General features: G+C 39.9%; 3 protein-coding genes across 3 annotated transcripts in view; 2 read left to right on the top strand and 1 right to left on the bottom strand.

Annotated features, from left to right (window-relative positions):
- Positions 1-3,525: 3,525 nt before the first annotated feature.
- On the bottom strand, positions 3,526-7,480 carry LOC149283542 (oxidized purine nucleoside triphosphate hydrolase-like). The gene is made up of 3 exons (XM_089497513.1): positions 7,329-7,480; positions 4,127-4,272; positions 3,526-3,698 (listed from the first exon to the last, which is right to left on the bottom strand). The coding sequence occupies exons 1-3, from the start codon at positions 7,478-7,480 to the stop codon at positions 3,526-3,528; spliced, it is 471 nt and encodes a 156-aa protein (XP_089353639.1).
- Positions 7,481-8,114: 634 nt separating this feature from the next.
- On the top strand, positions 8,115-9,774 carry LOC149283541 (rRNA methyltransferase 2, mitochondrial-like). The gene is made up of 3 exons (XM_089497479.1): positions 8,115-8,159; positions 8,942-9,167; positions 9,335-9,774. Exons 1-3 carry the CDS (start codon positions 8,115-8,117, stop codon positions 9,772-9,774), a joined length of 711 nt encoding a protein of 236 aa, XP_089353605.1.
- A 2,771-nt stretch (positions 9,775-12,545) lies between these two features.
- LOC149283540 (mitotic spindle assembly checkpoint protein MAD1-like) overlaps positions 12,546-27,811 on the top strand; it is a 236,526-nt gene continuing 221,260 nt past the window's right edge. The window contains exons 1-8 of the mRNA XM_089497496.1: positions 12,546-12,698; positions 13,073-13,213; positions 14,006-14,185; positions 14,948-15,072; positions 15,685-15,766; positions 16,476-16,606; positions 17,176-17,290; positions 21,954-22,012. Of these exons, the coding sequence (XP_089353622.1) occupies positions 12,546-12,698; positions 13,073-13,213; positions 14,006-14,185; positions 14,948-15,072; positions 15,685-15,766; positions 16,476-16,606; positions 17,176-17,290; positions 21,954-22,012 (986 nt within the window). The remainder of the gene's footprint in view (positions 12,699-13,072; positions 13,214-14,005; positions 14,186-14,947; positions 15,073-15,684; positions 15,767-16,475; positions 16,607-17,175; positions 17,291-21,953; positions 22,013-27,811) is intronic.

The raw sequence follows: 27,811 nt of genomic DNA, 5'->3' as shown, positions 1-27,811 counted from the left end.
TTTTCAAAATCAGCAGTTGGATCCATTCCTGAATTCCATGTTGGCCACAAAAAATACTTTATTAAAGCACGGAGCTGCGTATTTGCTGTCATAGAATATATTTTTAAATGGCTCGGCAGATGAGTCTGTTTTCACGGTGATAGAATTTTATGCTTTTGTGTCACCAAACTGAGCAGCCACTAAGGAAGAGGGGATCAAATGCATTCTGGGAAATATGTTGTCTGAAAACACTAGTAGAAGTGTTAGTAAATAAGGGCTCAAAAAAGCAGGGCCTTTAAAAGACATTTAAAATTGAATAATTCTGCTTAACCGAACATGTTCTGATTATTTCTCAGACTATTACTAGATAAGCTGTAGCAATGAGCAATTCCGGGTATATCCGTACATTTCGGGATCTGTCCAGTGGGCGTTGCGTACATTCTGGGCGGATATATTGAATTCTGCTTCGCCGTTAATGTGCCTTTTCAGCCAGAGAGTTAAATTGCCACGATCACAATCATTTAATACATTAAGGGCTCTATTCACTAAAGGAAGAGTTGTGTTTTTACGTTGTCTCACTTCGCTATTCTGTGCCAAAACCAGCAGGTTTCTCCTGCATGAAGGGCAGAGCTGGCCCTGCACAATGTATAATATAATGGATGATCTCCCAGGTTAACTATACATTATACAGGGCCAGCCAGGCTCGCAGAAGCTGACTGGGGAAAGACATGCATAATGTATAGCAGTTGAAACACTACTCTGTTCAACCTTCCATTTAGTGAATAGGCCTCGAATACTTTTTAAAACCTTTCCATTGTAGATCAGTGGGTCAGGGTTCTAAATGAGAGATTCTAATATATCGGTATATTTTGTGTTACGAAAAAATTGAAGTCCTCTGGAAATAGCAGTGAATGACACGGCCATCAGTATTAACGCTTACATTTAAGGTGGACCATCCTTGACTTGGTACTTGTAGGCCAAGTTTGTATCGGACGCCCACCCGGTTTCAACTTCAACCCTGTAGTTTTACCAGGAAAACTAGACATCAGTGTTAACATCCATCAGAAATATAATTTCCAACCCGAAAACAGCGTTTAATGGATTTAATATTGAGGACATTTCAAGAAATTCTATCAATCTCTGTATTTCCTTATCTTCTGACTTCTATACCTAAAGATATTAGTGTTTTGTTAAGCTTTTTTATTCACAAGCCCCCCCCCTTTAATTGTGTGGTCAGTTTGCGGCTGTCGGTTGCTACTGGCGACGCTTTACTTCATCCTCGGCAATTAGAGATTATTGCATTTATCTGGTATAATCTCCTTGTATGTGTTTTTTTATTATTATTATTTTCCCCTTTCATGTATAAAGTTACTTGTTTGTATAAAAAAAAATAACTAACTATTCTATAATGCAAATATTGTTGAAATTATATATTTTTACCGTTCCGGCAATCAGTGTTAGCACGCAACAAAGCAGGAATTACTATGAATCTGTAATTTTTTTTTTTTTTTACTGACAAAATATATATCAATTTTAAGAATTATTTGTTTTGTCTAAGCGACAAGCTTATCGTAATATTATCGTCGTCGGCAATAGCCAAGTCGTCTTGGAAAACAAGATGTAAAATATTATTGCAAAATATTCATTAATTATTAATATTAGCAAGAAGAAAGTGTTCAGGGTCACAAGTTTGGTAACGGCTTATATCCCTGCTTCTGGGGAATCAGATCTCCATGAGGCCCGGCATTCAAAGTATTTTATTTTTTGGAATATAAAACTTTTTCTTAGAATTTTTTTGCGGCGTAAAACTGTAATTTCTTGAGCAATTTAATATTACGATGAGATCTATAAAAGCTATATTGCACAGTGTTTGATCCAAATGAATATATAATATATTTTATTATGTGGCAATGATAGGAAACTGTATTAAAATAAGATTTTGTAAGCTTTTGTTTGCTAAATGTTACAGTATAGAGAGATGTTGATATAAAACCTTCTAACCAGCTATGTGCCTTCAGCAATAATCACTACATTACAGAATTATATACTGTATTAGGATTAAGGATGACGTTTTATGTATTTTTGTACCTTGTTAAAGAACAAAATAGCAGGCAAAACATCTTGTGTGCGTCTAAATCCCAGATCACGGAGAGCTGGCCTGTAATTTTATCAATACAGCCAAATATGTCACTTTTCATAAATTCTATACATTAAATGACCCGTCTGAACTTTGCACCGGTTCTGCATCATTATTCCTCCCAGCGTGTTCTCTCTTCCCAACGACTAAGTCGCTGGTTGTGGTTGATTGGTTGAGGGAGCTTTTTTAAAGGGTGGGTACAGAAATGGGAGATACCATCTGGTCAGGGAGTTAATAAGATAATGCTGGCGGTGCCACAGACTGCCACAGAGCTTGGCTTACGCAAGTTCGACTGCGAACAAGTTCCAGGTAGTTTTAGATAAAGGATTTAATTCTTCTAACCGCTGTGCCAGTGGCATCATAGAGCTATGGGTCTTGGAAGGCTCCATTTACTATGGACCACATGACCTCCAGCTCTCCATGATCCAGGACGTAGAAGCATAGAACTCTCGATCTACTCAACTACAGCCATGTGGGCTACGAGAAAATATCTTCCTGGGCTTTCTCATTGGATGCTTATAGTAAACCGGAACGGCCCGATATATAGTGTTGGTTATTACACTAAAAAGCTTCTTACATTCCAAAGGAAACAAAATACCGCCAAGATGTACGATGGAAAATATGTATTAATGTATGATGCGTAAAATATTTAATAAAATATATATGAAACCGCAATCGGTGTGTGAGCATGATTTATCGTTGGTCTTTTTTTATTTTTATTTTGCCGGGTCCTTTTGCAAAAAGTCTGACTAAGGGGATACCTTCTTGGTCTTCTAGGACCAGTTTTTTGTGCCGTATCCCCCCTCGGTCCTTGGTTGCAAAGGAGTTAACGGTCTCTTAATTGATTGTCAGCACCAAACCATTGAGGTGCTGAAATATTTTCCCTAAACTGCTGTGTGCTCTTAACTAGGATCAAACAGTGAAGACAATATAAGACAGACAAAAATAAGTGTTTTAATTGCCTCTCAGCTCTGTAATGTGGCAACTTGAGGTTCGGGCTGTTTTCCTGTGACCTACTCCTAAACATAACAGGGACTAACATGAAAGGGAACCCCGATACACTTACAAAATGGCGTAACAGTTAAATTATTACAAGAAGGACCACTCCAACCCTATTTTCAATGCATATAGAAGGCCCTTTTTGTGTGGATATCAAAGCCGTATCCCTCTGTGCTGTTGTGATTTGAAAGTGTTTGACTTGAGCAAAGCCGCTACCAAAAGAAAAATATAAAATAGAAACTAGAAAATTTATTTAAAATAAAACAGTTTAACTTTTTTGAGAAACTGGAATAAAAAAAAGATAAACTAGACATAAACTTTAGATCTTAACTGTAAGAATACATTTGGTGACCTGCGTACTATTTGTACGTCAATGTTGAGTCGAAGCTGTGTTGTCTTTGGATAAGTTCTTAGACATCATCAACCTGCTCCAATGTGTAATCCAGAATGGTGTCATGGCCCTCAAACTTAAAATATCCTAGAAACTTCTTTTTCTGGAGAAGAAGAGGCATCCAATATCTGTCATCTGGCCACATTCCTTCATATGGTATGTTTTCCAACTCAAACCACTGAGGACGCATTTCTGAAACCCAAAGTTTGGTTAAAAAAAAGTTTTCGATTTTTTTTTTTATTTTGGAAATCACAAAGTTTGGCTGAAAATGCTTTGGATTTAGTTTTTTCATGAAAAACACAGATGGCTTTCAAAGTAATCAAAGTCGAAAGACGGTCACCAAATACGGACAAATTCACACAGCAGATGGGCCAGAAAAAAAATGTAGCCACACTTTATAGGTCTATAAAGGGGCTTGTGTGTTTTTACTGTGTCTTGCAGGACCATCTACGGACGTTTGATTCCTTATATCAGACAGTATAGCGATTAACAGAGGATAAGAATCAAGTTGTATATATGAGACCATCGACACTTTAAATGTTAATAACAAAAAAAAACCTATTAGTTTGTACAACAAACCAGGTAAAACCATTAAAAATATCTAAAATAAAAGCAATCACCTTCGCTTTCGGTCGGTTCCCCGGTAAAGTCATCAGCCCGGAACACATGGACGTCCAGTATTTCCGTGCTGCCAATAAACTCAAACTTAATCTGACCGATCTTCTGCAGAGTCTCCACTTTGAGGCTGCTTTCTTCCCATAGCTCCCTATAAATGCAATGCATCGATAAAAAAAAAAAAAAAAAAAAAGACATAAAATACAAATAATATAAATACAAAAGTTTGGAATCAACAAATGTCCTTGTTTTTGAAAGAGAATTTTTCCCATCAAAATAACATTAAATGGGTCAGAGATACAGCGCAGACGGTGTTAATTTGTAATAGAATCTCCCCACAGGCATACAGAGGCTTTTTATCACTCCCATCACTCCTGTGTTCCAACGGCCCTTCTTCATCACTCCCACCACTCCTGTGTTCCAAAGGCCCTTTATCACTCCCATCACTCCAGTGTTCCAATGGCCCTTTATCACTCCTGGGTTCCAATGGCCCTTTATCACTCCCATCACTCCTGGGTTCCAATGGCATGTTGTATTCACTGATCCAAATTTACGTTTAACCCCTTCGTGACAAAGGCTAATTTTACTTTTTGTACCCTTCGTGACAATGGCCTTTTTAACATTTCTGCGCTGCTCGTGTTTAGCTGTAATTTTCTTCTTTCCCGTTTACTGAACCCACACACATTAGATATTGTTTTTTTCAGGACAAGAAGGGCTTTCTTTAGATGACATTGTTTTGATTGTATCTTATTATTTACTACTAAAAAAAGTATAAAATATGGTGAAAAACTTAGAAAAAAATGACTGTTTCTAACTTTTAGTTGAAAAATCTTTTACTCATCTATAAAAGGTAATGAAAAAACCTGCTAAATAGATTCTACTATTTGTCCTGAGTTTAGAAATACCCAATGTTTTTATGTTTTTTTGCTTTTTTCTACCCATTATGGGGCAATAAGTACAGGTAGCGTTTTGCTATTTCAAAGCCATTTTTTCCAAATCTGGTAATTCTTCCCCCCATGTGCCATTTCGGGTATCTTTGAACCCGGCCAATGCAATTTACCCCATCAAGTCATATATTTTTGAAAACGCTAGTATTTTAACTCTTTCCATGCACCATATCTACCACCAGTCTTTGTCAAACTTTGTGGTAGTCATTTTTTTGCATTTGTTTTGCCACACACATTTTACTTCAGGTATGAATTAAAATGTTCTCGTTTATGTCACTATCACAAAACACCCCAATATGTGTTCAGCAACATCTCCTGAGCGCAGTGATACCCCACATGAATGATTTTGCCTGGCTGTTTGGGGGCAAAAGGGCCACATTTGGGGCATGCGCATTTTTCAATGTTGAACTTTGGCATTTGGGGATCCACTGCCCATGCCCTATTTGGTACATCTTTGAGCCGGGCCATTTCAGTGTGCCCAACAAAACCATATATTTTTGAAAACTAGACACCCCAGGGTATTTTAAATGCTGGTATTTTAACTCTTTGCATGCACACATTTTACCACCAGCATTGTTTCAAAGTTTGCAGTAGTATTTTTGTGTGTGTATTTTTCCCACACACCTACTTTATGTATGAATTTACAGCTCCTGGTATATGCCGCTGTCACACGACACCCCAATATGTGTTCAGCAACATCTCCTGAGTACAGTGATACCCCACATGCATGAATTTGTCATTTTTTGGGGGAACTAAAAGGCCACATTTGGTACGTGTGCATTTTTCTAATTGGAAATTAGATGTGTGGCCATCCTTCCCCCGGTGTTAATTGGGACCTTGTTGAACCCGGCCAATTCAATTTACCCCATCAAATCATACCTTTTTTAAAAGTAGACACCCCACGGGCATTTAATATGCCAGTATTTTAACTCTTTCCATGCGAGAATTGTTTTAAGCTAATATGCTAATTTTAGGACTTGCTCACAAAAATATAATTTTTTATATATATATTTTATATTTTGTTGCCTTTTTTAAAAAAAATTTTTAAACATTTTTTTTTCAACTTGGAGGTTCCCCTGATAGTGACATCAGTGGGAAATGATTTTTACATTTTACTGTTTTTTTACTATTTTTTTCTAATTATTAATTTTATTTTTTAATTTTTTTTTTACTAATCACAATGTGATTAGAAAGCTGGGCTCCATTGACTTGCATGGTGAATGCAGTACCTGTATTCAACCTGCAAGTAGAGCCAGAGTTCTCTAGATGGTCTGGAGACCGTCTAGCGAGCTTTTAAAACTTGCTTGTTTCTCTTGCAGGGCGGCGGCCATCTTCCTTGATGGCGAAGATCACCGGCAGCTGCGGCTGTGACCGCTCTCCGGAGCGGTCACAGCCCACCGAAAGGTAAGTGTTTGGTGTCGCTGGATGCCTCCTGATCGAGGCATTCCAGCGACACCATTTAAGTTTAGGAGGCGATCGTTGATCGCCTCCTAAACGCTTTTAAAATGGGCGTCCGCCGCCATACAAAGTATGGCGGATGTTGACGCCCCGTGGAGGGGCCAGAGATGGCCCCTTCGTGCTGATCGCGGCGTTGCTGAATGCCTCGAGGTCGAGGCATTCAGCAACGCTTTTTGGGTGCAGAAAGCGAAAGTAGATCGCTTTCTGCACCCGTTTAAAGACGTGCCGGTCCTGGCACGTCAATTGTCGTAAAGCACATGCTTTTCCGTGTCGTGCCAGGACCGGCAATTGTCGTTAAGGGGTTAAAAGGCGAATTGATCATTAGAACACCCTTTTGTGATTATGTTACAGCCAGAAATATCCTTGTTTTCCATTAAAAAAAAGCTAAGTGACCCCAAACGTTTGTGTACCTGAAACAAAGCTATTGTATAAACCAAACTTACACAATCGTTTTTAACACTTAAACATCAGCAGTTCTTTAATGTTATTCTTCCCTCTGAACTTTCAATCACAAGAAAACAGAATTTTTTTTTTATTCAGTTGCTATGGTAACAATTTATCAGTGCCCGTTTCTGTGTCACGTGACAAGTGTTCCCAGCACAAATTATGAATAAGACAATCCTTTGGGCAGCCAAGAGTACTGGGAAAATGGTTGTTTATGATAATGTAGTTATGAAATGGTTAAATTCTGAAGAGTAGGTGGAACAGCAACCATTAAAAGTGGGTTCTGCGCAAAGAAGGACCGTGGAAGTGGATTTCTGGTGGACACCTTGCAGACCATCGTGGTCCTGAAGCTCCTCACCGCTTTGCAGCTTCTTCTATCGTCTCCCCGGTCTGTACTTTTCCTCCAAAGCCGTTCCAGCGGCCGGCGCCAAAGCCGCGCTTCTTCATGCCCAGCAGGATTCTTGGCGGTTGGACGACTAGCACCAGCGTTAGCAACTTTGACGTAGACATGGTCCTCTCCGTCTACATACCAGCCAGAGAAAAAACGGAGGATTATTTCAATGTTACAGTTAAAAGGTTCATTTTAATCTACCAAACTACATCACGCCGGAGATTACCTAATCCACACCAAACTACATAACGCCGGAGATCACCTAATCCAGAGAGAGAGAGAGAGAGAGAGAGGTGTGTTCTCCAAGGTAGTAACACACTCAATCCCCCACAACCCCTTAACCCAATAACTCTTACCCGTATGAACCCCCAGCGCCTCCTTCTTGTTATAAGTGGCGCTCCGGGACGTACAGGAACTGACCTGCTGTAAACACACGTGGAGCGCTACAGTAGATCACGTGCTCCCACACTGTGGACGCCTCCTCCGCCATCTTTGACTAGGGCAGAGGCGTTCTCTGTTATCAATACTACACGAAGCTGTAGCCATAGCACGTGTGCATGTCTACGGTACAAATATATGATTACTAAACACGTTCCATCGTCACTTATACATATGAAATATTTATATTTTAATATGAGATTAATGCAGGGTAATCTAAGAGGAGTTGTTCGCCGTACATGATTTTGTTTTGCAGCGTCTGAGGTGGATTTATTTGTGCAACGAGTATTCAAACTTTCTTTGCCCATAATAAAGATGGCGGCGGCTGCTTCAGCATGGCGTCAGGGACACTGTGCCCCGGTGGGTGCTTCTTCTGTCAGCACTCGATGCTCATGGCGCTTCCAGTAACCCGGTGAGTGCTCATCAGTGGCTCCTGGGCTGTTGCGCCCCTTGGGGTATCTAGGCATCAAAGGGTTAACTGGCTGTTTTGAGTAAAATATCCTCTGCTGTTCCATTTGTCTGCATTTTATTCGTGTTTTAGTTATTTACTTGATTTATTTTTAATGTTGTTTTTATGTTTATTTTATGATTTATTATATTTTATCTATGTTTATTTAAATATTAGGTACAAATATATTATTATTAATAATAACTACAATAATAATAACAATAATTCCTGCCCTGGTAACAGAATTGCCACTAAGACCATATTTTACTGGAGAAATATTCGGGTTTTATTCACTAAACGCAGCGTTTGCAGGAGAATTCAGTTTCAGCTGTATGTTTTTATGAAGGTCCGTCACCAGCGACCTTCTGCTGCAGGAGTATAAAGTATAATTCATCTGGGAGATTTCTTCATAGTCTTCTAACCCAGTAAATTATGCATTATTCACGACCAGCCAGTGTTGGCCCTTCATAAAGAATAGTCACGGGATAGCGTCTAGACCTGAGCTCCCCGTTTAGTGAATAAAGCTCCCCGGTATAATAACATATAAGGGTCACTGGGAAGACGGTTGTTGTATAATTTGGGGCACGGCTCCTCTCCTTTATTGTAATGACATGCATGCGCACCGGGTAGTGTGTTACAGACGGCAAGGCCCTTGGTTTGGCACCGTAACCTGCATGTCACCCCGGCATTCAAGAAGGCCAAAACGGGAGCCGAGCAGAGGTGGTTAGCCCGGCAGACGAGCGACCCTTATGTGAAAGCAGCGCAAGCAAACAACTACAGATGCCGGAGCGCCTTCAAACTCCTGGAGATTGACAGCAAATACAAGCTTCTGCTCCCAGGTCATAGCGTCATCGACTGCGGGGCCGCTCCTGGAGCTTGGAGTCAGGTGGTTGTTCAGAAAGTAAATTCCTTGGGCACAGGTGAATAACATTTTTTAGTGCTTTTATTTCCTGGATTTGTAGCAAAAAATCCTTAATTGTCTGATTTGTACATGTAAAGTTTTCTGGTTTCACCGGTGGTGCCACCATAGAAGAAGGGACTTCTTCTGGACCTTTGAGTTGGCCTCTAATCGTTTCTCTTCTTCTAGAACCCAACGTGGATGTCGGCTTTGTAGTCGGAGTGGATCTTCTTCACGTCTCTCAGTTGGAAGGAGCCGTGTTCCTATCAGACTCTGATATAACCGACCCCGTCACCCAAAATAAAGTCGTTAGCCTTCTCCCCACCGGGAAAGCAGATGTCGTCTTGAGTGATATGGCTCCCAATGCCAGCGGGATCCGGGAACTGGACCATCAGAAGCTGGTCAACATGTGCCTGTCCCTCCTCGATTTGACTGAAAGAGTCTTGCGCCCGGGGGGCAGCTTTCTTTGCAAGCTGTGGGACGGAGGCAAAAGCTGTCTCGTACGAGACAGGCTGCGGCAGAGATTTCAGGACGTGAGGAACGTGAAGCCGAAGGCCAGCAGGACGGACTCTGCCGAGACCTATTTATTGGCGAGATTTCACAAAGGAGACCGGTCTCCGGCAAACTAACGTACTTTACACGACGCGAAGGACGTGGAATTCTAAAAAACACGTTATTATATAGCAGCGTTAACGTCTTGTTCTGTTTACCGTTATTTGCGAGTGAAGAGGTTGATGTGGTTTTGTCACTTAATGTAGGAACAGCGACAATATACCCCACGTTCAAAAGTTTGGGGTCACTTAGAAACGTAATTTTGTTTTTTTTTGTAATAAAAAGAACATTTTGTTTGTTAAAACAACATGAAATGGATCACAAATCCGGGGTAGGCTGGGTTAATGTTGTAAATTACCATTCTATCTGGAAACGGCTGATTTTTTATGGAATCTCTTCATAGGCGTACAGAGGCCCTTTATCACTCCCATCACTCCTTTATCACTCCCATCACTCCTTTATCACTCCCATCACTCCTGTGTTCCAATGGCACGTTGTGTTCGCTGATCCAAGTTTATGATTAAAAGGTTAATTGATCGTTAGAAAACCCTTTTACAATTATGTTACAGTCACAAATGTCCTTGTTTTCCTTAAAACCAGCTAAGTGACCCCAAACTTTTGAACAGTGGTATATATTTAAATTACTGATTTTTTCAGATATCGTTTGCAGGTAGTGGACTTCACTATGTGGATATATTAATGACTTTGTTCCCCACTCATACTTTGAATGTTCTCGATTGCTCTACTTCTCCATCAAAGCGATTAAATGTTGACAGAGTAAATGTTGGGCTGTGGGATCTAAAACCTTATTCTCCGTGCATGTTTATAAAAAGGCTTGGCGTGTATTTTCTCTCATTTCATTGTAATTTGTTAATATAAGATGAAAAGAGCACATTGTAATTATAAATAACATAAGCAGAGCGTCCTATTGGCCCAATTTATAGCTTCTGTTAATGTAATAGAATCTGGATGGAGCCCTGTAGAGCTGCATGAACGGCGGAACCACGGTATACGTCCTACCAAACTTTTATTATTTATTTTCCCCCCCAAAAAATTCCATATAGGGATCTTTTTAACTCATGTTTTCATTTGTATGCCATATTCACCAAGTAATAAAAATAAAACCACTTATATGTATCTTCCAGAGAAGAACCTGACATTCTGTTTATAAGACAACAAAGATACCCTGCTTCAATATTTTGTTACTAATACTGTTACATCATGGTGATGATGTCATCCATAAAGTATCAGTTATTATTGTAAATATTATTTGCACTGGGTAATAGACTTTTACACTAAAATGTATTTTGTGTGATTATATTTATTTCTATATCATTTCTATTTATAGTAAGATCCATACGGGAGGGAATGTATTCAGCGAAAGCTTTTGCTTAGATTAGACTGGCATAGCTGGTGGAAGATTAGCGTCATTAAGGTAGTGCGCGCGGACTCCAGCGATTACGGTAAATGGCAGTTCTCGCGAGACGTTGCTGGGAAGAAGCTGCGAGCGGGATCGTTCAGTTCGTGTTTGGGTGATCGGTGTGAGCGCCGGTGAGTCATGTGACTTATTTACAGCGTGTGGTGATATATCGGCGTTATACACACTTTCATAATAGCGCGTCTACCGCACGGGTTTAAGTGAAGCGTGGGTCCCCCCTCCCCCTAGCCCTGAATTGCAAGCTCTTGGGACAATTTCTGTTTCACTCATTTTGCAGCCGTATCATACCACCTATGTGCCCCTGTTTTAGAGGGACAGTCCCGCTGCCCCCTCCCTTTATTGTCTCGGTGGCTGTGCTTTGTGTTTAGTTGTTGGAGCTGTTTGCTCCGGAGTAAGCGGGTTTATAAAGCAGGTTGCGCTGATAGATATGTCTGTACAGTTCCCGACTCCCAGGTGTCAGAGGCACAGACAGAGCCACAGCTGCGAGTCCATCTGCCTCCTACCAGCCAAGCCGCCTGCATCGCCTGCCCCAGTCACGCTGCCTGTAAAGACAGTGCGGTGCGGTCACTGGCCAGCTTGCCATCTTCTATCCCCCGAGAGGCCCTGCGTGTCTGGCCCGGGGAGATGTCTCTTTGGCGTTTATTCACTAAAGGGAGAGTTGTGTTTCCGCTACTTCTCTTTACATTACGAAGGGCCAAACCCAGTGAGCTTCGACTGCAGGAAGAGCTGGCCCTGCACAATGTATAGTTAAATCACCCATTGAATTATACATTATACAGGGCCAGCTCAGGGAGGAAGCTGCCGACGTTGGCCCCTATTGTGAAGTAAGAAAGTTTAAAACAATGCTGACCGCAGAAGGGCCTGTTGAGTCGGTGAACCCAGGAATGGGCTGCGGGGTCACCCGGGGTGATGGTGGCTCTCCCCGCAATAATCCTCACAGAGGATGAGGTAGTCTGCAAACCCCCCCCCCCGTTTGCTTACTGGTAACATTAGCGGTAGCGATTCGTAAACAGGGCCGGTTGGCTGCGGGCCGGTTCTGTATCATCCTTTCTGTAGTCCTGGGGGTTTGGGGTCGGAACCGGGGCTGTGAGGCGACATCGCGCTGAATAAATACTTATTGAAGGGACGTCTGATGTACAGAAGAATGCATATAAAAGTCCTCTGTGTATAATAAAAGATAAAGAGCATGAGTGGCCCAGAAGGGGCGGCTGATTGACTGCTTAAAGGAGTCACTGTATAACCCTCTACCACTTCTGCTGGGGGGCTGTCCCACCTATCTGCCACCCTTGTGACCACATAAACCCGTTGTGTATTATATACAGATCAGTAAGGTTATGGCGGTCTTCCACATTCTCACATCCGTTCTCCATCTCTCTCTTTTTTTAGGCCTGTGCTTTGAAAGCAGCCAAGATGGACGACATTGATGAAAACACCACGGTCCTTTCGACGTTAAGATCTTTCAATAAGTTTCTTTCCCAGCCCCTGGATGAGACGTCGCAGAGTCTCGGCTCGGCCAGCTCCACGGGGGCTTCGCTGCACATGCAGCTTCAGCAAAGATTTCTGGTGGGGCTTCTTCACATCAAACCCGTGGCGTCTCCACTTATTCTAAACGCATGCTTACTAAGGGATCGGCATATTTAGGGTTAACGCTTTAATATTATTATTTATAATATTTATTATTATTATTTTATCTGATAAAATGCATTTATTGTCATCTTCTGCGAGCTGCAGACCATTTTTCTTTCCGTGAAGCAGGAGCACGTTGAAAGTTTTATTTGTGAGACGTGATGGGTTATAAACGCTTGGCGTCCCTCTCTGTGTTATTTATCTGCGTATAGATTTAAAGAGGAAAAATACCTATTACTGTTTTTTAGCTTTGTGACATTGCGGGCATTTCAGCCTACATCGTACCAATACCCCCTCTTATATTCTTACAGATGGAGGACCAAGCAGCGCAGATCCGCTCCAAGTCGCACCTTATTCAGGTGGAACGGGAGAGAATGCAGATGGATCTGAGTCACAAGCGAGCTCGTATCGAGCTGGAGAAAGAAGCCAGCGCCAACGCCAAGAACTACGAGGTTCGGAAAGTGCAGCGTAATGAATATTTAATATATTCAGTGGCTTGGGCTGCCATTGTCTATAATCCCTGCAATGCAGAAGGATTCGGTGCAAAGGGACTGAGTGATGGTTTGGTGCAGTGGGAGTCTGTGACAGCGGGAGCTGTGAGGCGAAGTGTCCACCGCAGATAAATATCAGAATATTTGGGTCGGTTGATGCGTTCCCTAGAAACGTGCACCCTAGTTCCTTTAGGGTCGTTTTTTTTTTTTACCCTTAAGTAGAAAATTATTATTATTTATTGATTTATATAGCGCTATCATATTCCATAGCGCTGTACAATGTGTAAGCAGGACATAACAAGTAGTGCATCCCATAATTTGGCCCTGTTTAAAAGAGCTTGCAATCAAAAGAATATTTCCGGGGCCTTCTTGTTCATATTAGATGTTATTCTTTTTCTTAGGTTTCTCTTTCTTTAATGACTTCATTGATCTGTGTGTTTTCTCGTTAGTGACCAGCGGTATCTCGATTTGTAACTATTGGTATTAATGGTAAAAAACCCCCACAAAATCGTAAAATTAGGAAGCCAATTGAGCCAATCTTCTACGGTCCTTATTTCCTTTGGTGTCTCTGTGGATCCCTTATTAACAAAGGAGATCTTGCGTCATTACAGTGAAAACCAAAGTCTGTATACTTTCCACCCGAAAGCCTAACGTGTTCTTTTCATGTAAACTTTTTTTACATTTTTTTTTTTATCACAAGTTCCTTTTGACAAATAATTTGAAATCTGATCTCTGTGTTTTGCTTCTCGATAGCGTGAGGCGGAACGGAACCAGGACCTCATCACTCGGATCAGGATGTTGGACGAGAGGGAGGCGGATTTCCAGAACAAGCTGCAGGAGCAGAATGAAATGAACAAATCCTTCAAGAAAACCATGGAAGCGCAGAGCAAGAAGCTTCTCGAGAGGGAGACAAAACTATCTGAAGCTAACGAGGTAACGGCTTCGATTGCTTTCCTCTACTCCTCGTCCGGTGCTACCTTTTGGAAAGCAGTAATGGAGTGCTGTAGGTTTTTAGCCAGGAAAATGCTTTCCTCAATCTTTTGAAACGCAAAGAATGGCATACATTCAAAGAATTTTACTGCTGCTATGGCAGCAAAGCATCCCAGCCTATGGGAGCCCTTCCCTTTTCTGTTAGTGGCTTGTAATTAGCAGTCCCATAGAATCCCAATATATCATTATATATTACATGGAATTATTATCCTTACATTATGTAGAGTATGCAACTTATTGAACAAGAGACATTGAGGCCAACCCTTCATTATAGACTAATAATAGATTGTGATTTTTTTTCTTCTTATTGCAGCTTATGTTAGTTATTCAACTTTAGCAATATTGTTAAAATTTCCAACTACAAACCAAAGCAGTATTTTTCCAATATGTCTTATTATTAAAGAGGACTTGTTACTTTAACGCAAATCATTAAGGAATACATTAAACCTATGTCCCGTCTCTCTATTTTGAATGCGACTTAAGGCATCTTCACACTTTCTGCACGACATGTCTTACCTGTTTGAGATTATATACGAAGCAGGAAAAAATTTATTTTTATTTTTATTATATATATATATATTATATCGCGGTCTATTTTATCTGTGTCAGGAATAGATTTGGATGTCTGTACTTTACTGTTGTTGAAATTGCCTTTTCTGATGAGAATTTCATTTCTTTTTGTTTTCCCAATCTCGGTGGATATAGACCATAACTGCGTTAAAAGGAAAGATATCAGAGCTTCAGTGGACCATAATGAACCAAGAGATGCAAATAAAGACTCAAGACACCGAAAAGCAGGGGCTGAGCGAACAGCTGGAAATACAACGCAAGTGAGTGATTTAAGAGACTCCATCTGCCCGTCCTACCTTCGGTTTGATAGTTTTTGTCTTTTGAAAGCACATCCTATGCAGCTTAGCAGGCTTTAAAAGATTGTTCTCGTTCTCTGCTTCGGGGAAAGGAAATTATTTATTTTTTCTTTTGAAAAAAAAGCCATCTTGATACCGGCGGGAAGAAAGTTTGAGTTGAACGTGTGTTCAGGCGGTAGTCTCTGTTGTGTAAAACACCGCTTTTTTTATCATGTCCCGGAAGCTGAATGGAGACATTTTCTGAGGTTCTTCTGTATCTGGAATAAACAGAAGTGACTCTTTGCGGATTCAAATGCTCCATATCTGTATAAACCTGCGGGAATCTTCTGTTTCTGTAACTGACTTCTTACCCTCCCAAAAAGCTTTTACATTTTACAATACTATAAAAACTCAAATCTACTACTCGCGTTTTGTTTATATTATAAATATTATATTATTATACTAGAATATTTGATACCAAAAGATGATTTGTAGTCATCTTGTTTCTATATTTTTTTTTTTTTTTTAGATAATATATATAATTTAAGAAATATAAACTATATTAAGGATATTTCAACAATCTAAATGCATTTGCAGGAAGTTAGATGAAAGCAACCAGAAAATCCAAACCACTCAGGAACTGCAGGCGCTAAATACTGAATATGAGCAGAAAATCAAGGTGAGTCTGTCTGTCTAAGAAATATTACCTTTCCATGTCTACACATTTAGGAAACCTGACTTCCTGTTCCTCATTACGATTATCTTTTATTTATATAGCGCCAACCGTTTACGCAGCGCTTAATACAATACATATATTCAAGGGATATGACAAGACAAGAATTGACAGACTAAGACAAACCGATACGTTTGGTGGAGAGAGCCCGGCTCGCAAGCTTACAATCTAGAGGGAAATGGGGTGACAAACATAAGGCATAGAGAGGGTGAGAGGTAGTGTGGTGGTTGTATCGATGACAAGGAAGTTCTAGCAGCAAATATGTATATATAATTTGATGGTGCTATACAAAACAATAAATAATAATATATATGTATATATTTTGAATGCAGCCCAATCTATTATAATCTACTAATACCCCAGAAGAACGCTCTGGCTCATGATGCCCTTTATTAGCTGTGATATTAACAATCGGTTCTGTGTGGTGTTTGAGCAGAGCATTTCACCCAAGTATCACAGGGCTGCCAAGATGATGACCTCTGGTTTTATACGTAAACAAATTTTAATTGGAAGAATGTGAAATAAACCACACTTTACTGTAACAGTATTACCGATAATGTATTCACTGCTCACGGAAAGCTTCCGCTTTGTGTGCGTAAATCGTAGCACATCTATGTAGCATTTTAACAATGGGTCGCTTGTGTTGTCTTTGTAGAATTTGGAGCAGAAACTGTCTTCTCAGGAGCAGGATGCAGCCATCGTGAAGAGCATGAAATCTGATCTGTCAAGAGTCCCCAAATTAGAACGAGAACTTCAGCAGCTGAGAGAGGAAAATGCTTATCACAGGTAGAACGGGGGAAAGGTCTTATCCAAGAACATGGATACCTTGGGGACCCACAGCCAAACATGTTTTGGGCTGTTTAATACAGTTCTTGAGTTTTTTTATTTTATCTATCGTGTTGTTACAGCAAATGTACTATGAGGGGAGGTCTTGGGTCACAGTTACACCTCAAACTAACATATTTCATGCATCCTACGATTAAGTGCTAGAATGCACGAAGCGTGTTAGGTCTCTACCAGCGTTATTTATACCCTGTTGGATATCTGCCGTGGATTTATGCGTTTCATTTTGTCTGTAATAAAGGACTTTTTTTTTATACCACATCATTTCGATGAGCCAGCATCTGATATATCTACTCAGTAGGCACCTCAACCGTAAAATATAACGTCAAGTAGTAAACCTCGTTAAGGCCGCGCAGGACCCATCTTCTAATTGCTTGAACTAAGACGATTCTACATCTTCTTTTAATGATGAGTTTAAAATGCAAAAGCATTTGGTGGTCTGGCAATATTATGTACAAAGTTACATATATTGGATGGTTCACAAACACATTTTATTACTTTCTTGTGATTAGGGAGATGAGAGAAAATAACGCGTTGCTGAAGGAAGAGGTTGAGGGTCTTCGGAGAACTGCTGAAAGATACGATCGCATGAAAGAGGAGCTTGTGGCGCTGGAAATGGAGAAAGAAGTAAGTGTTCTTTGTTTTGACATCTTAAACTCAAAATCTCATTATCCAACAATGCGACATCAATATGGACATCACCTGGATATGAAGTTGATTCGAGCAGTTTGTGTCCACCATACGAAGGGCTGAAGTTGTGTTGGATATGATGTCTCCATTAAAGTGGGAACTGACTCAAGCGCACTTCCGCATTAATAGTTAGAGATGGGGGAAAAAAACTTTTGGCAGAAAATGGGACTTTGCACCCATAGAAATTTTCACAGAAGAATTGTTTCTGTGAAGATGAAGACTTTTTGTAGTATGCCTCAGGATGTATGTGAAGTTTAATGGTTATCAAGTGTGTTGTGATGATGTAAAAAGTGGACATTCTGCAGTGGAATTTCTGCACTACTAAAAGAGGGGCAGATGGGCTTGGGCTAAACCTCAAATCAGTATGAAGAAGACATTCAACATCCTGATGAGAGTCCTATGGCCCAAAACAAACCAAGCCGATTCTAAATATTCAAATCATACTTTTTTTATTGGATTATGTCTCATTGCCAATGAGAATTGGCCTTTGCAAGGCTCTGGGTTGCACGGATGCCCCCGAATCGCTAATTGCCAGTTTGTGAGCCTCTTCAGAATGAAGTCGCGGATGTAGCCATTATGATGGCCACTAAACTTCCCTTGCAAGTTAATTTTCTAGTTACAATGACATTTAATGTGACTTTTTTAGCATTATTATTATTATTATTATTATTATACTTGATCTCTTTTATAACACAAATAGACTCGTTAACTATTTTTCATTAAATATTTATTTTTGTGTTATTTTAATGGTTCACATTAACTAACCCCCGTCCCCCTCCCGTCGCTGTGCCATGTCTAGCATATACTTACATCAACGGGTCCCATGATGGAAAATTATAGTTAGAATCCAAGTCATGCTTATAAGCAAGAACACCGTGCAACATCAACAAATACGAAAATATTTCCATAGCGTCATGCATCTCAGGCTATTTGAAATGGCATACGCTGTTCCATAATAGACCAGGAGATGTAATTTTCCCTTTGAAGTTTCTGTTAAGAGCACTTTCTAACAGACGGGTTTCAGAGGACACAGCAGGAAGTGGGCAGTGCATCGGAAAATTGCCTCCCCGTGTCAGCTGGAAACAATATGTTTTAATGCTCTTTTATTCGTTTTTTTTCTTCTTAATGTGCAGTGCCTTCACGTAGCACCTTTTTATAATGTTAGTTACGTCCGAATGCCTTTTTAGAAGTTTTGCTGATCTGAAAACGATGTTTCAAAGCATAAACCTTGCATTTGATGTTTTATAGAAAGTACAATGAAATTGATAAATAGGATAAATGAGTTGCATTGTTGCTACCTCCATATGGGAATAAATTCTCCTTTTGAAGCTATTCATTTGTACACAAGATTTCATGTAAAAATCACAAATTATAACATTTTACTTTGCTCTTTCACTGTTTTTCTTGAAATTCCTCCCACACACCCTGTTGTATATGAGGTCGGTGCCGTCATCGTTAGACTCTGAAAGACTAGAACTTAGAAACACAGAATTGGACTGCAGACATGAACTATGTGGCCCGTTATGGCAGAGCCAGAGAACGCCTTTCTAGGTGTTCCATGTTTCTTGGCCATGCTTTGGCTACCGTTTGTGGCCCAGAAACCACACGCATGTGGTTCAACTAATGGACAGGACCGAATATAATTAAGAACCTTTTTTTAAAATCTTTGAGAGCCACCAATTGGTCTTCAATTGGCATAAAGCTGTCTTTTTTTTTTTTTTTCTTTTCAGGATAAATAATGAAACAATGCATTTATTATTTTCTCAACATGTTTTTTTTTTTTTTTTTAGTAAAATAACTAAACCTGTAGCAAAATATTGATCCTGGAGGACATAGAGGACCCTGTTAGTTTTGTAATAAAGTAAAGTAAATATGTTTTTATACTTATTTTTGACAGGATTTTTTAACCCCTTAATGACAATTGCCGGTCCTGGCATGGCACGGCAAAGCATGTGCTTTACGACAATTGACGTGCCAGGACCGGCACGTCTTTAAACGGGTGCAGAAAGCGATCTACTATCGCTTTCTGCACCCAAAAAGCGTTGCTGAATGCCTCGACCTCGAGGCATTCAGCAACGCCGCGATCGGCACGAAGGGGCCATCTCTGGCCCCTCCACGGGGCGTCAACATCCGCCATACTTTGTATGGCGGCGGACGCCCGTTTTAAAAGCGTTTAGGAGGCGATCGACATGCGCCTCCTAAACTTAAATGGTGTCGCTGGAATGCCTCGATCAGGAGGCATCCAGCGACACCAAACACTAACCTTTTGATGGGCTGTGACCGCTCCGGAGAGCGGTCACAGCCGCAGCTGCCGGCAATCTTCGCCATCAAGGAAGATGGCCGCCGTCCTGTAACAGGAACCACAAATTTTAAAAGTTCGCTAGATAGTCCAGACCATCTAGAGAACTTTGGCTCCACTTGCAGGTTGAATACAGGTACTGCATTCACCATGCAAGTCAATGGAGCCCAGCTTTCTAATCACAGTGTGATTAGTAAAAATAAATTAAAAAATAAAATAAAATTAATAATAATTAGAAAAAAATAGTAAAAAAACAGTAAAATGTAAAAATCATTTCCCACTGATGTCACTATCAGGGGAACCTCCAAGTTGAAAAAAAATGTTAAATTTTTTTTTAAAAAAAATAAAAAAAATATATATATATATATATAAAAAATATATTTTTGTGAGCAAGTCCTAAAATTAGCATATTAGCTTAAAACAATTCTCGCATGGAAAGAGTTAAAATACTGGCATATTAAATGCCCGTGGGGTGTCTACTTTTAAAAAATGTATGATTTGATGGGGTAAATTGAATGGGCCAGGTTCAACAACGTCCCAATTAACACGGGGGGGAGGATGACCACACATCTAATTTCCAATTAGAAAAATGCACACGTACCAAATGTGGCCTTTTAGTTCCCCCCAAAAATGACACACCCATGCATGTGGGGTATCACTGCACTCAGGAGATGTTGCTGAACACATTATGGGGTGTCGTGTGACAGCGGCATATACCAGGAGCTGTAAATTCATACATAAAGTAGGTGTGTGTGGGAAAAATACACACACAAAAATATTACTGCAAACTTTGAAAAAATGCTGGTGGTAAAATATGTGCATGCAAAGAGTTAAAATACCAGCATTTAAAATACCCTGTGGTGTCTAGTTTTGAAAAATATATGGTTTTGTTGGGCACACTGAAATGGCCTGGCTCAAAGATGTACCAAATAGGGCATGGGCAGTGGATCCCAAATGCCAAAGTTCAACATTGAAAAAAGCGCATGCCCCAAATGTGGCCCTTTTGCCCCAAAACAGCCAGGCAAAATCATTCATGTGAGGTATCGCTGTACTCAGGAGATGTTGCTGAACACATATTGGGGTGTTTTGTGATAGTGACATATACGAGAACATTTTAATTCATACCTGAATTAAAATGTGTGTGGAAAACCAAATGCAAAAAAATGACTACCACAAAGTTTGACAAAGACTGGTGGTAGATATGGTGCATGGAAAGAGTTAAAATACTAGCATTTGAAATACCCTGGGGTGTCTAGTTTTCAAAAATATATGGGTTTATTGGGCACACTGAAATGGCCCGGCTCAAAGATGTACCAAATAGGGCATGGGCAGTGGATCCCCAAATGCCAAAGTTCAACATTGAAAAATGTGCATGCCCCAAATGTGGCCCTTTTGCCCCCAAACAGCCAGGCAAAATCATTCATGTGGGGTATCGCTGCGCTCAGGAGATGTTGCTGAACACATATTGGGGTGTTTTGTGATAGTGACATAAACTAGAACATTTTAATTCATACCTGAAGTAAAATGTGTATGACAAAACAAATGCAAAAAAATGACTACCATAAAGTTTGACAAAGACTGGTGGTAGATATGGTGCATGGAAAGAGTTAAAATACTAGCATTTGGAATACCCTGGGCTGTCTAGTTTTCAAAAATATATGACTTGATGGGGTAAATTGCATTGGCCGGGTTCAAAGATACCCGAAATGGCACATGAGGGGAAGAATTACCAGATTTGGAAAAAATGGCTTTGAAATAGCAAAACGCTACCTGTACTTATTGCCCCATAATGGGTAGAAAAAAGCAAAAAAACATAAAAACATTGGGTATTTGTAAACTCAGGACAAATAGTAGAATCTATTTAGCAGGTTTTTTCATTACCTTTTATAGATGAGTAAAAGATTTTTCAACTAAAAGTTAGAAACAGTCATTTTTTTCTAAATTTTTCACCATATTTTATAATTTTTTTAATAGTAAATATGATACAATCAAAACAATGTCATCTAAAGAAAGCCCTTCTTGTCCTGAAAAAAACAATATCTAATGTGTGTGGGTTCAGTAAACGGGAAAGAAGAAAATTACAGCTAAACACAAGCAGCGCAGAAATGTTAAAAAGGCCATTGTCACAAAGGGTACAAAAAGTAAAATCAGCCTTTGTCTCGAAGGGGTTAAATTTGTAAAAATGGTGAATATACGTTACCAGGGAGCATAGAACTGGAGAAAAACTGTTCCCATTGTACAACAAAATTTATATATTAAAACAAATCCACACCCACATTTTTATTTACTTTTTTTTTGTAGAAACTGCAGAAAAAACTAAAAAACTGGGAGAATCTAGAGCAAACTGGCTTGAATATAAGGTAAGATTTTATTTTATTATAAAAAGTTGTCTCCTCGTTGCATTGATGGGACTTCTTGTAGAGTCATATTCATCCATGATACTGTATCCATGTATGGTGTTAAAAACAAACACATTTTTTGTTGGTTTTCTGTATTTTTGGGGATTGTGGTCACCTTGGTCAATTCAGATATGAAAATTCAGAAAAAAATAATTTGCACACCTACTTTTAGCACAATATTTTCAAGGGCTACTAATAAATAGAAACCAAGTTACTTAATAATAATATTATATACAACCCCTACCTAGGTATCTAAAAAAGTGGAGAAAAATGAGAATGTACAGGATTTATGTAGTAAGGTAGGGATATGTTGAGATATCTCTAACTGCATTGAACCTACACGCCAAAGCCATTTTTGACCCCATGGGCAACACGTTCACCGATGAACACCCGTTCTTGCCAAAAAACAATACTTTTCTTCTTCTTAAAATCCTCTATATTATCTATGCTCGTCATCTCCATAGTGTGCATTCCAAAGCTTTACAGCCCTTACTGAGAGTAACTCCTCTTATCACAATAACTGGCCTGATGTCCACGGGACAGGAGAAGCAGTAGAACTTTCAGCTCTTTAGATTTCATAAACTTGGCGCATGTAATATTAGGAGAAATATTAGGAGAAAATTAGGAGAAACCATCTTCCTTCTTCCTCCAGTTTGATTCCGCAGCCTCTGTAGGGTTTGTGTGAGTAGATGGAAGAGAACTTCTGGGCAGACTATTATTTGATACGCTTTACCGCTTAACTCAACTTTCCTCAAATAGTAAACCCCTATCCTTGGGATATCTTCATATTATTTCCTTCTGAATAAACAAGAGGCTTATAGGTGATATATAAAGTGTGTATAATGATGCTTCTCTACTGTCCTGGAGCTTTCTCCTCCCCTTAAACATTTTCCGTACGTGAGAAAGATGTAAAATACTTTGTCCCTTTTTTAATTGGGAAATGAAAATGACATCATACCCCCCCTGTAACCCAATACTTTGCCTTAAGGAAATGTTTTAAGAAAAAGAATCGGTGTGTCTAGAACTTCCAAATTAAAAAAAAAAAAAAAAAAAAAAAGTTCAATAATAAGCATGAATTATCTTTATTCATGTCAAAGTTTGGTCGCTTTTAGGAAATATTCTACTCCTTTCACCCTCTTTCCACAACCCGGGAAGGTTGGATCGAGCCGTCGTTCAGCACGCCGTGACTACCCATAGACGGCAGATTCTCCGCCACTAGAGGCTAGTTAATCTTCCACAATAATAGATTGGGGAGCTTGTTTCTCGCCCGTGAAAGAATTCACTATTATTACTGCAGCGGTGTCGGAAACGCACAAAATTGAAAGTCATCTTGTACTCCGAAAGTTTAAGAGCTGACCCGTTGAAAGCTAAGATTGCGTGTTTTTTTTTTCTTCATAATGTTCCATCGCTAGAACTAAAATTGATGCAGTTACATTTAAGAAGAAATCAAAGTACCTGCCTATTAAATAAAATTATTTTAACCCTTCTATTCTCTGGGAAAAGAAAAAGTAACAAGTTACATTTCTGACTTCAGAAATAAGAGGTTTTCTCTATTAAATCTAATATTAATAATCTATTAAAATCTTATGTTTTAATTTAACCCTTTTAATCCACTACTATGACTCAATGTCTATTCTAATATAGAGAGAGGAAATATTGCGCTTAAGGCTTTCACAAATAATCAACATGTTTTAATTATTTTGTTGCCCCGAAATTATTATTATTTGCATACCGCCCATTTCTAATCATTTTAATCAAATTAAATTTGTTTGCTTTTGGGGCCTGACTAATAAATTATACTAGGGGATCACTTACTCCACCTCCCATTCTTTTAAGGACATTTCACTTATTTGCTTTGAATATGTAACCGAAATGGCCAAGTTCTTTGCCCCTGTTTAAAATCCTTGGTGGTGGAAACAATATAAAAGAAAAAAAAATGGTATGTCATTAAAACAAATACTGTACAAATACCAAATTAAAATAACTTTTTTTTTTAATTTTTATTTTATTTTGAGACTTAAACACACGCGCAGGCAGCACTAAATATATTTTATATACCGTATATTTAGTCAAAAAAAATTTCGTGTGTGCCTTAAAAAAAAAAAAAAAAAAAGGTACATAATCGTGCCTTTACAAAAAAAAATAAAAAATGCTTATTTATTCGTAAATTGGAATATGAAGAGCTGGTGATTTAACAGCAAATTACTTTTGGCCGTATTCGACTCATAATGGAATCCAATTATGCCGGTTCCATATGCGTTCACGATCCTCTTCGTAATCACCGGCATCTGTCACTTTGTCTCCTCTACTACGTGCCTCTACATTCCACCGGATACCGGCACGGGAATTAGAAATAGGCTACAGGCCTCCTTCCAACATACCACCCAAATTACAATTTTATTATTATTTTATTTATTTTATTATTATTACTTTATTATTATTTTTATTTCGTTTTTTGGGAAGGGGGGTATCTAGTGTTTAAGCTTTTATTTACCCCAAGCTGTTCATGTTTAATGAAGTAATTTAGCAGCAGGAGAGAAATGGAAATGAATGACAAGTCTTTTGCTGCCGTCTAATAACGTCTTCATTGAACATTAGAGCGCTCTGTTTAAGCAGGCGGCTTTTGATTAAGCCACGTAACGCTGAGCCGTGCCTTACACTGAATATGTATGTATTTTTTTTTTTTTTTTTTTTAAAACAGGGTTTGAATAAGAAAAAAAAAATATGCCGGAGGAAATAATTTATAGCTGTGTATATATTTTTTTTTTTTGTGAATAATTTGCGTTAGGAAGATTTCACACTGATTTCAATAAAAATATATCTTGTAAAAACAGTAATTTTAATTCCCGTTACGTTTGCTTAGGGGCACTGCTGAGGTGCGGACCCTGCAAGATTGATTTACCGCTGATAAAACTTAATATTATTTCACGGGAGGCTTAATTCATCTGCGAAATTCTGTTCAGAGGCTGCGAGCGAATACCTTGGTTGTAAAAGTGAAGAAGTTTCCTTTCCTTCTTACCCCCCCCCGAGCTCCCTCGGACGCTTTAATTATCCATTCTGTGCAGTAGCCACGTGCCTATCAGTCTGTAATATGTCTTTTTAAGGGGGACACGGTGTTATGGGACCCTCTACTGCTGCGGCAGCAACTCCCAGCAGTCTGAGCCGGAGCCTGAGAAGGCATATTTGTTTCATTATAAGTATCGAATGTATGTTCATAGGAACCCTGGAGGGTCTGAATGCGGTACTGCCCTAGTATGTGGCTTCTCATGTTGGTTTTTGTTCTTAAAGGACACTCCAGCTGTCCTCCAGCACCAAGGAATATGGTGGCGCCATATAAAACAATAAATAATAATAGAATAAATGGGAGCTCTTTCCTGTTGTTGAACCATGGAGCAGGCAGGGAGCTGCAGAACTGCAGCTTCTCCCTTAGGCACGAGGCACTTGTAGTTTTTGAAGAATGCGTCTAGAAAATGCTCACAATACTTTAGTAAGCATTCTTTTTTTACCGGGACTGTCGGGGACCGTTGCGCTGTCCCTAGAAGTCAGACGTGTCCACGGGCCGTGAGTGTTTGAAAAATCTTGAACTATTTAAAGCTAGCAGAACTTATTTTGGTGATAAACCTCTACGTGATTTACCTGTGCAGATCCCCACTCTAATGTGGCTTCTCCTGCGGGTATAAGGCATGTTTAATACTTAGCATGTCTGCTAAACCGTCCTGCACTGTGAAAAGCGGGCTCAGTAAGGGGCTGGGGTGTTGGAGTGTCCCTGGGGGGCTTCCAAAGAGAAATACTCCGCAGGGCACAGTACGGTTGGATGCTTCAACTTTTTTATTTATTTTTTTGTAAATATTGCCAAGATTTTACAGAAAAAAAAGTGATATGACGTGCCTGGCGCAAGAGATTGTTAGTTTGCTGCCATCTTGTCCTATAGCGTTATATGAGCATCGTTCAGAGATTTGTATCAAGGCAACTCGTGCAGATCCTTATCGCCGTATTCTATTAATCTGTGTATTTTTTTTAGTTTTAAAATATTGCTCTCCTGTATTGTTTTTTTTTTTTTTTTTACCATTATTGGGGTTTTTTGCCACTAGATGGCGCTATGCCCCGTTTTCCTATCCTCTCCACTCGGAATGTCAGTGGATGTACCCGCTACTTACAGGCTGCTCTTATTAAGACCGAAGTCCTTGTTTTAAGTAGAAAACCATAGGCATGCCAAGAAAAGGAAAAAGGAATTCTAGAGCATTAAAAGAAAAGGCCTTTTCACCGATATTTAGTTATCTAATGAGTCTGATTTCCTTTGGCATCCTTTCACGTTTAATACGATCTGTTCCGCTTCTACGCTGCCGCTCGTTCTCTCGCTCTTAAAATAAACAAGCGGAGGTTTTAGGAGGTGAATCTGCGAACTCCCTGAGCTTTTCTCCTATTCACCGAAACGTCTCCGTTGTGATTAAGTACGTTCGGCATTCTGCAGGCAGCGCGGTTTGGATGCGATTAAGACGGGACAGATGTCGGGGGACAATACTTATGACACCTACATTCCTGGCGCGTTAATGACTTAACCGTACTAGTTTCATCACGGTTACAGGTGACTACAGCACGGTCCCGTTGGACCCATTTAGATCATAACTCATGATGGCAATTGTCGGAGCAACTCACGAGTTAAAATGAATTGACCCAAAACTGTTTCAGCTATTAGAACATCGTCAGAATTCTAGCTGAATAATCACCAGATGATCCGCTTTACACTAAATGTTACTAAGGCAAGCGGTTAAAATATACTCGAGGGGCGAGTATATGGAGATTTGGTTCCTAGGAAGGAGAAGAAGTGTTTTGCAGAAATACCTTTTATTAACTAAGCCACTGGTGTCCGACCTGCGGCCCTCCAGCTGCTGCAGGACTACATCTACCATGCTCCTCAGCCAGCCCCTTAGCTGGAAGAGCATTATGGGAGATGTAGTCCTGCAGCAGCTGGAGGGCCGCAGGTTGGACGACCCTGAACTAAGCTGTGAATTTCCTGGCGACTTTACAGAAGGGTTTCAATCTTAGTGACGATGAGCTTCTGCTGCAAAGAACCGCTGAGCTGGACCCTGTATAATAAATAAGAAATCTAATTTCAACAAACTGTGCGTCGTTCAGGGCCAACTCGGCCCTTCTTCCGCGAGAAGCTCTCAGGGGTCAGCCCTTCATGATGCATAGTGAAGTTAGCATTGAAACCGGAACTCACCTGGACACTCACCAGGTAGCTTCGGTGAGTGAACCCCTTGGCTTTGACGTGGGATTTTTATGAGGCTTGCTTGCGGGACGTGGATCTATTATCAGCGGCATCTGGCTTCTTCGATGAAGATCATGGACGGCCTCCAGCTGCCTGGCGCAGACTGACGCTAGTCTCCTGCCAGTTTCCCAGAGATGGGTCTTTCGCTAATAATTGGGATGCAGCTCATCGTAAGCCTTAGCAAAATTTTATTGTGCTACTTAAATGACTAATGAAGGGGCACATTTCCTCATTTGGTAGAAGCCCTCAGGGTTTTCTTTATTTTATGTTTATTTTTTTGAGGATTTTATTTCCCGGCCCTCCTGGACAGTATATGGCAACCAACTCAACCTTATGGAAGGGGACGACTCCAGATGGCTGCATACACCTAATCTTAACGTTATGGTATGGAAAGAGACTTTAGAGACTCGTCATCTAAGGAGTGTTTAAGATTTCGAAAGCCGAACATTATTATCTGTGAGCTTTGCTATAGGATTATTGTGCGTTTC

This window comes from Sceloporus occidentalis, unplaced genomic scaffold, assembly GCF_023333645.1.
Source record: "Sceloporus occidentalis isolate IW3139 unplaced genomic scaffold, rSceOcc1.0.p SCAF_103, whole genome shotgun sequence".
Classification (NCBI taxonomy): Eukaryota; Metazoa; Chordata; class Lepidosauria; order Squamata; family Phrynosomatidae; genus Sceloporus; species Sceloporus occidentalis.
The sequence above is the reverse complement of the archived record's forward strand: the minus strand, read 5'-3'. Positions and strand labels throughout refer to the sequence as shown.

Coding starts and splice junctions, on each gene's coding strand:
- LOC149283541 (XM_089497479.1), top strand. CDS start 8,115: ATGGCGGCGGCTGCTTCAGCATGGCGTCAGGGACACTGTGCCCCG. Junction 8,160..8,941: donor GTCAGGGACACTGTGCCCCG/GTGGGTGCTTCT, acceptor CCGGCATTCAAG/AAGGCCAAAACGGGAGCCGA. Junction 9,168..9,334: donor AGTAAATTCCTTGGGCACAG/GTGAATAACATT, acceptor CTCTTCTTCTAG/AACCCAACGTGGATGTCGGC.
- LOC149283542 (XM_089497513.1), bottom strand. CDS start 7,480: ATGTCTACGTCAAAGTTGCTAACGCTGGTGCTAGTCGTCCAACCGCCA. Junction 4,273..7,328: donor ATAGAAGAAGCTGCAAAGCG/GTGAGGAGCTTC, acceptor TTGCATTTATAG/GGAGCTATGGGAAGAAAGCA. Junction 3,699..4,126: donor GGAACCGACCGAAAGCGAAG/GTGATTGCTTTT, acceptor TTTGGGTTTCAG/AAATGCGTCCTCAGTGGTTT.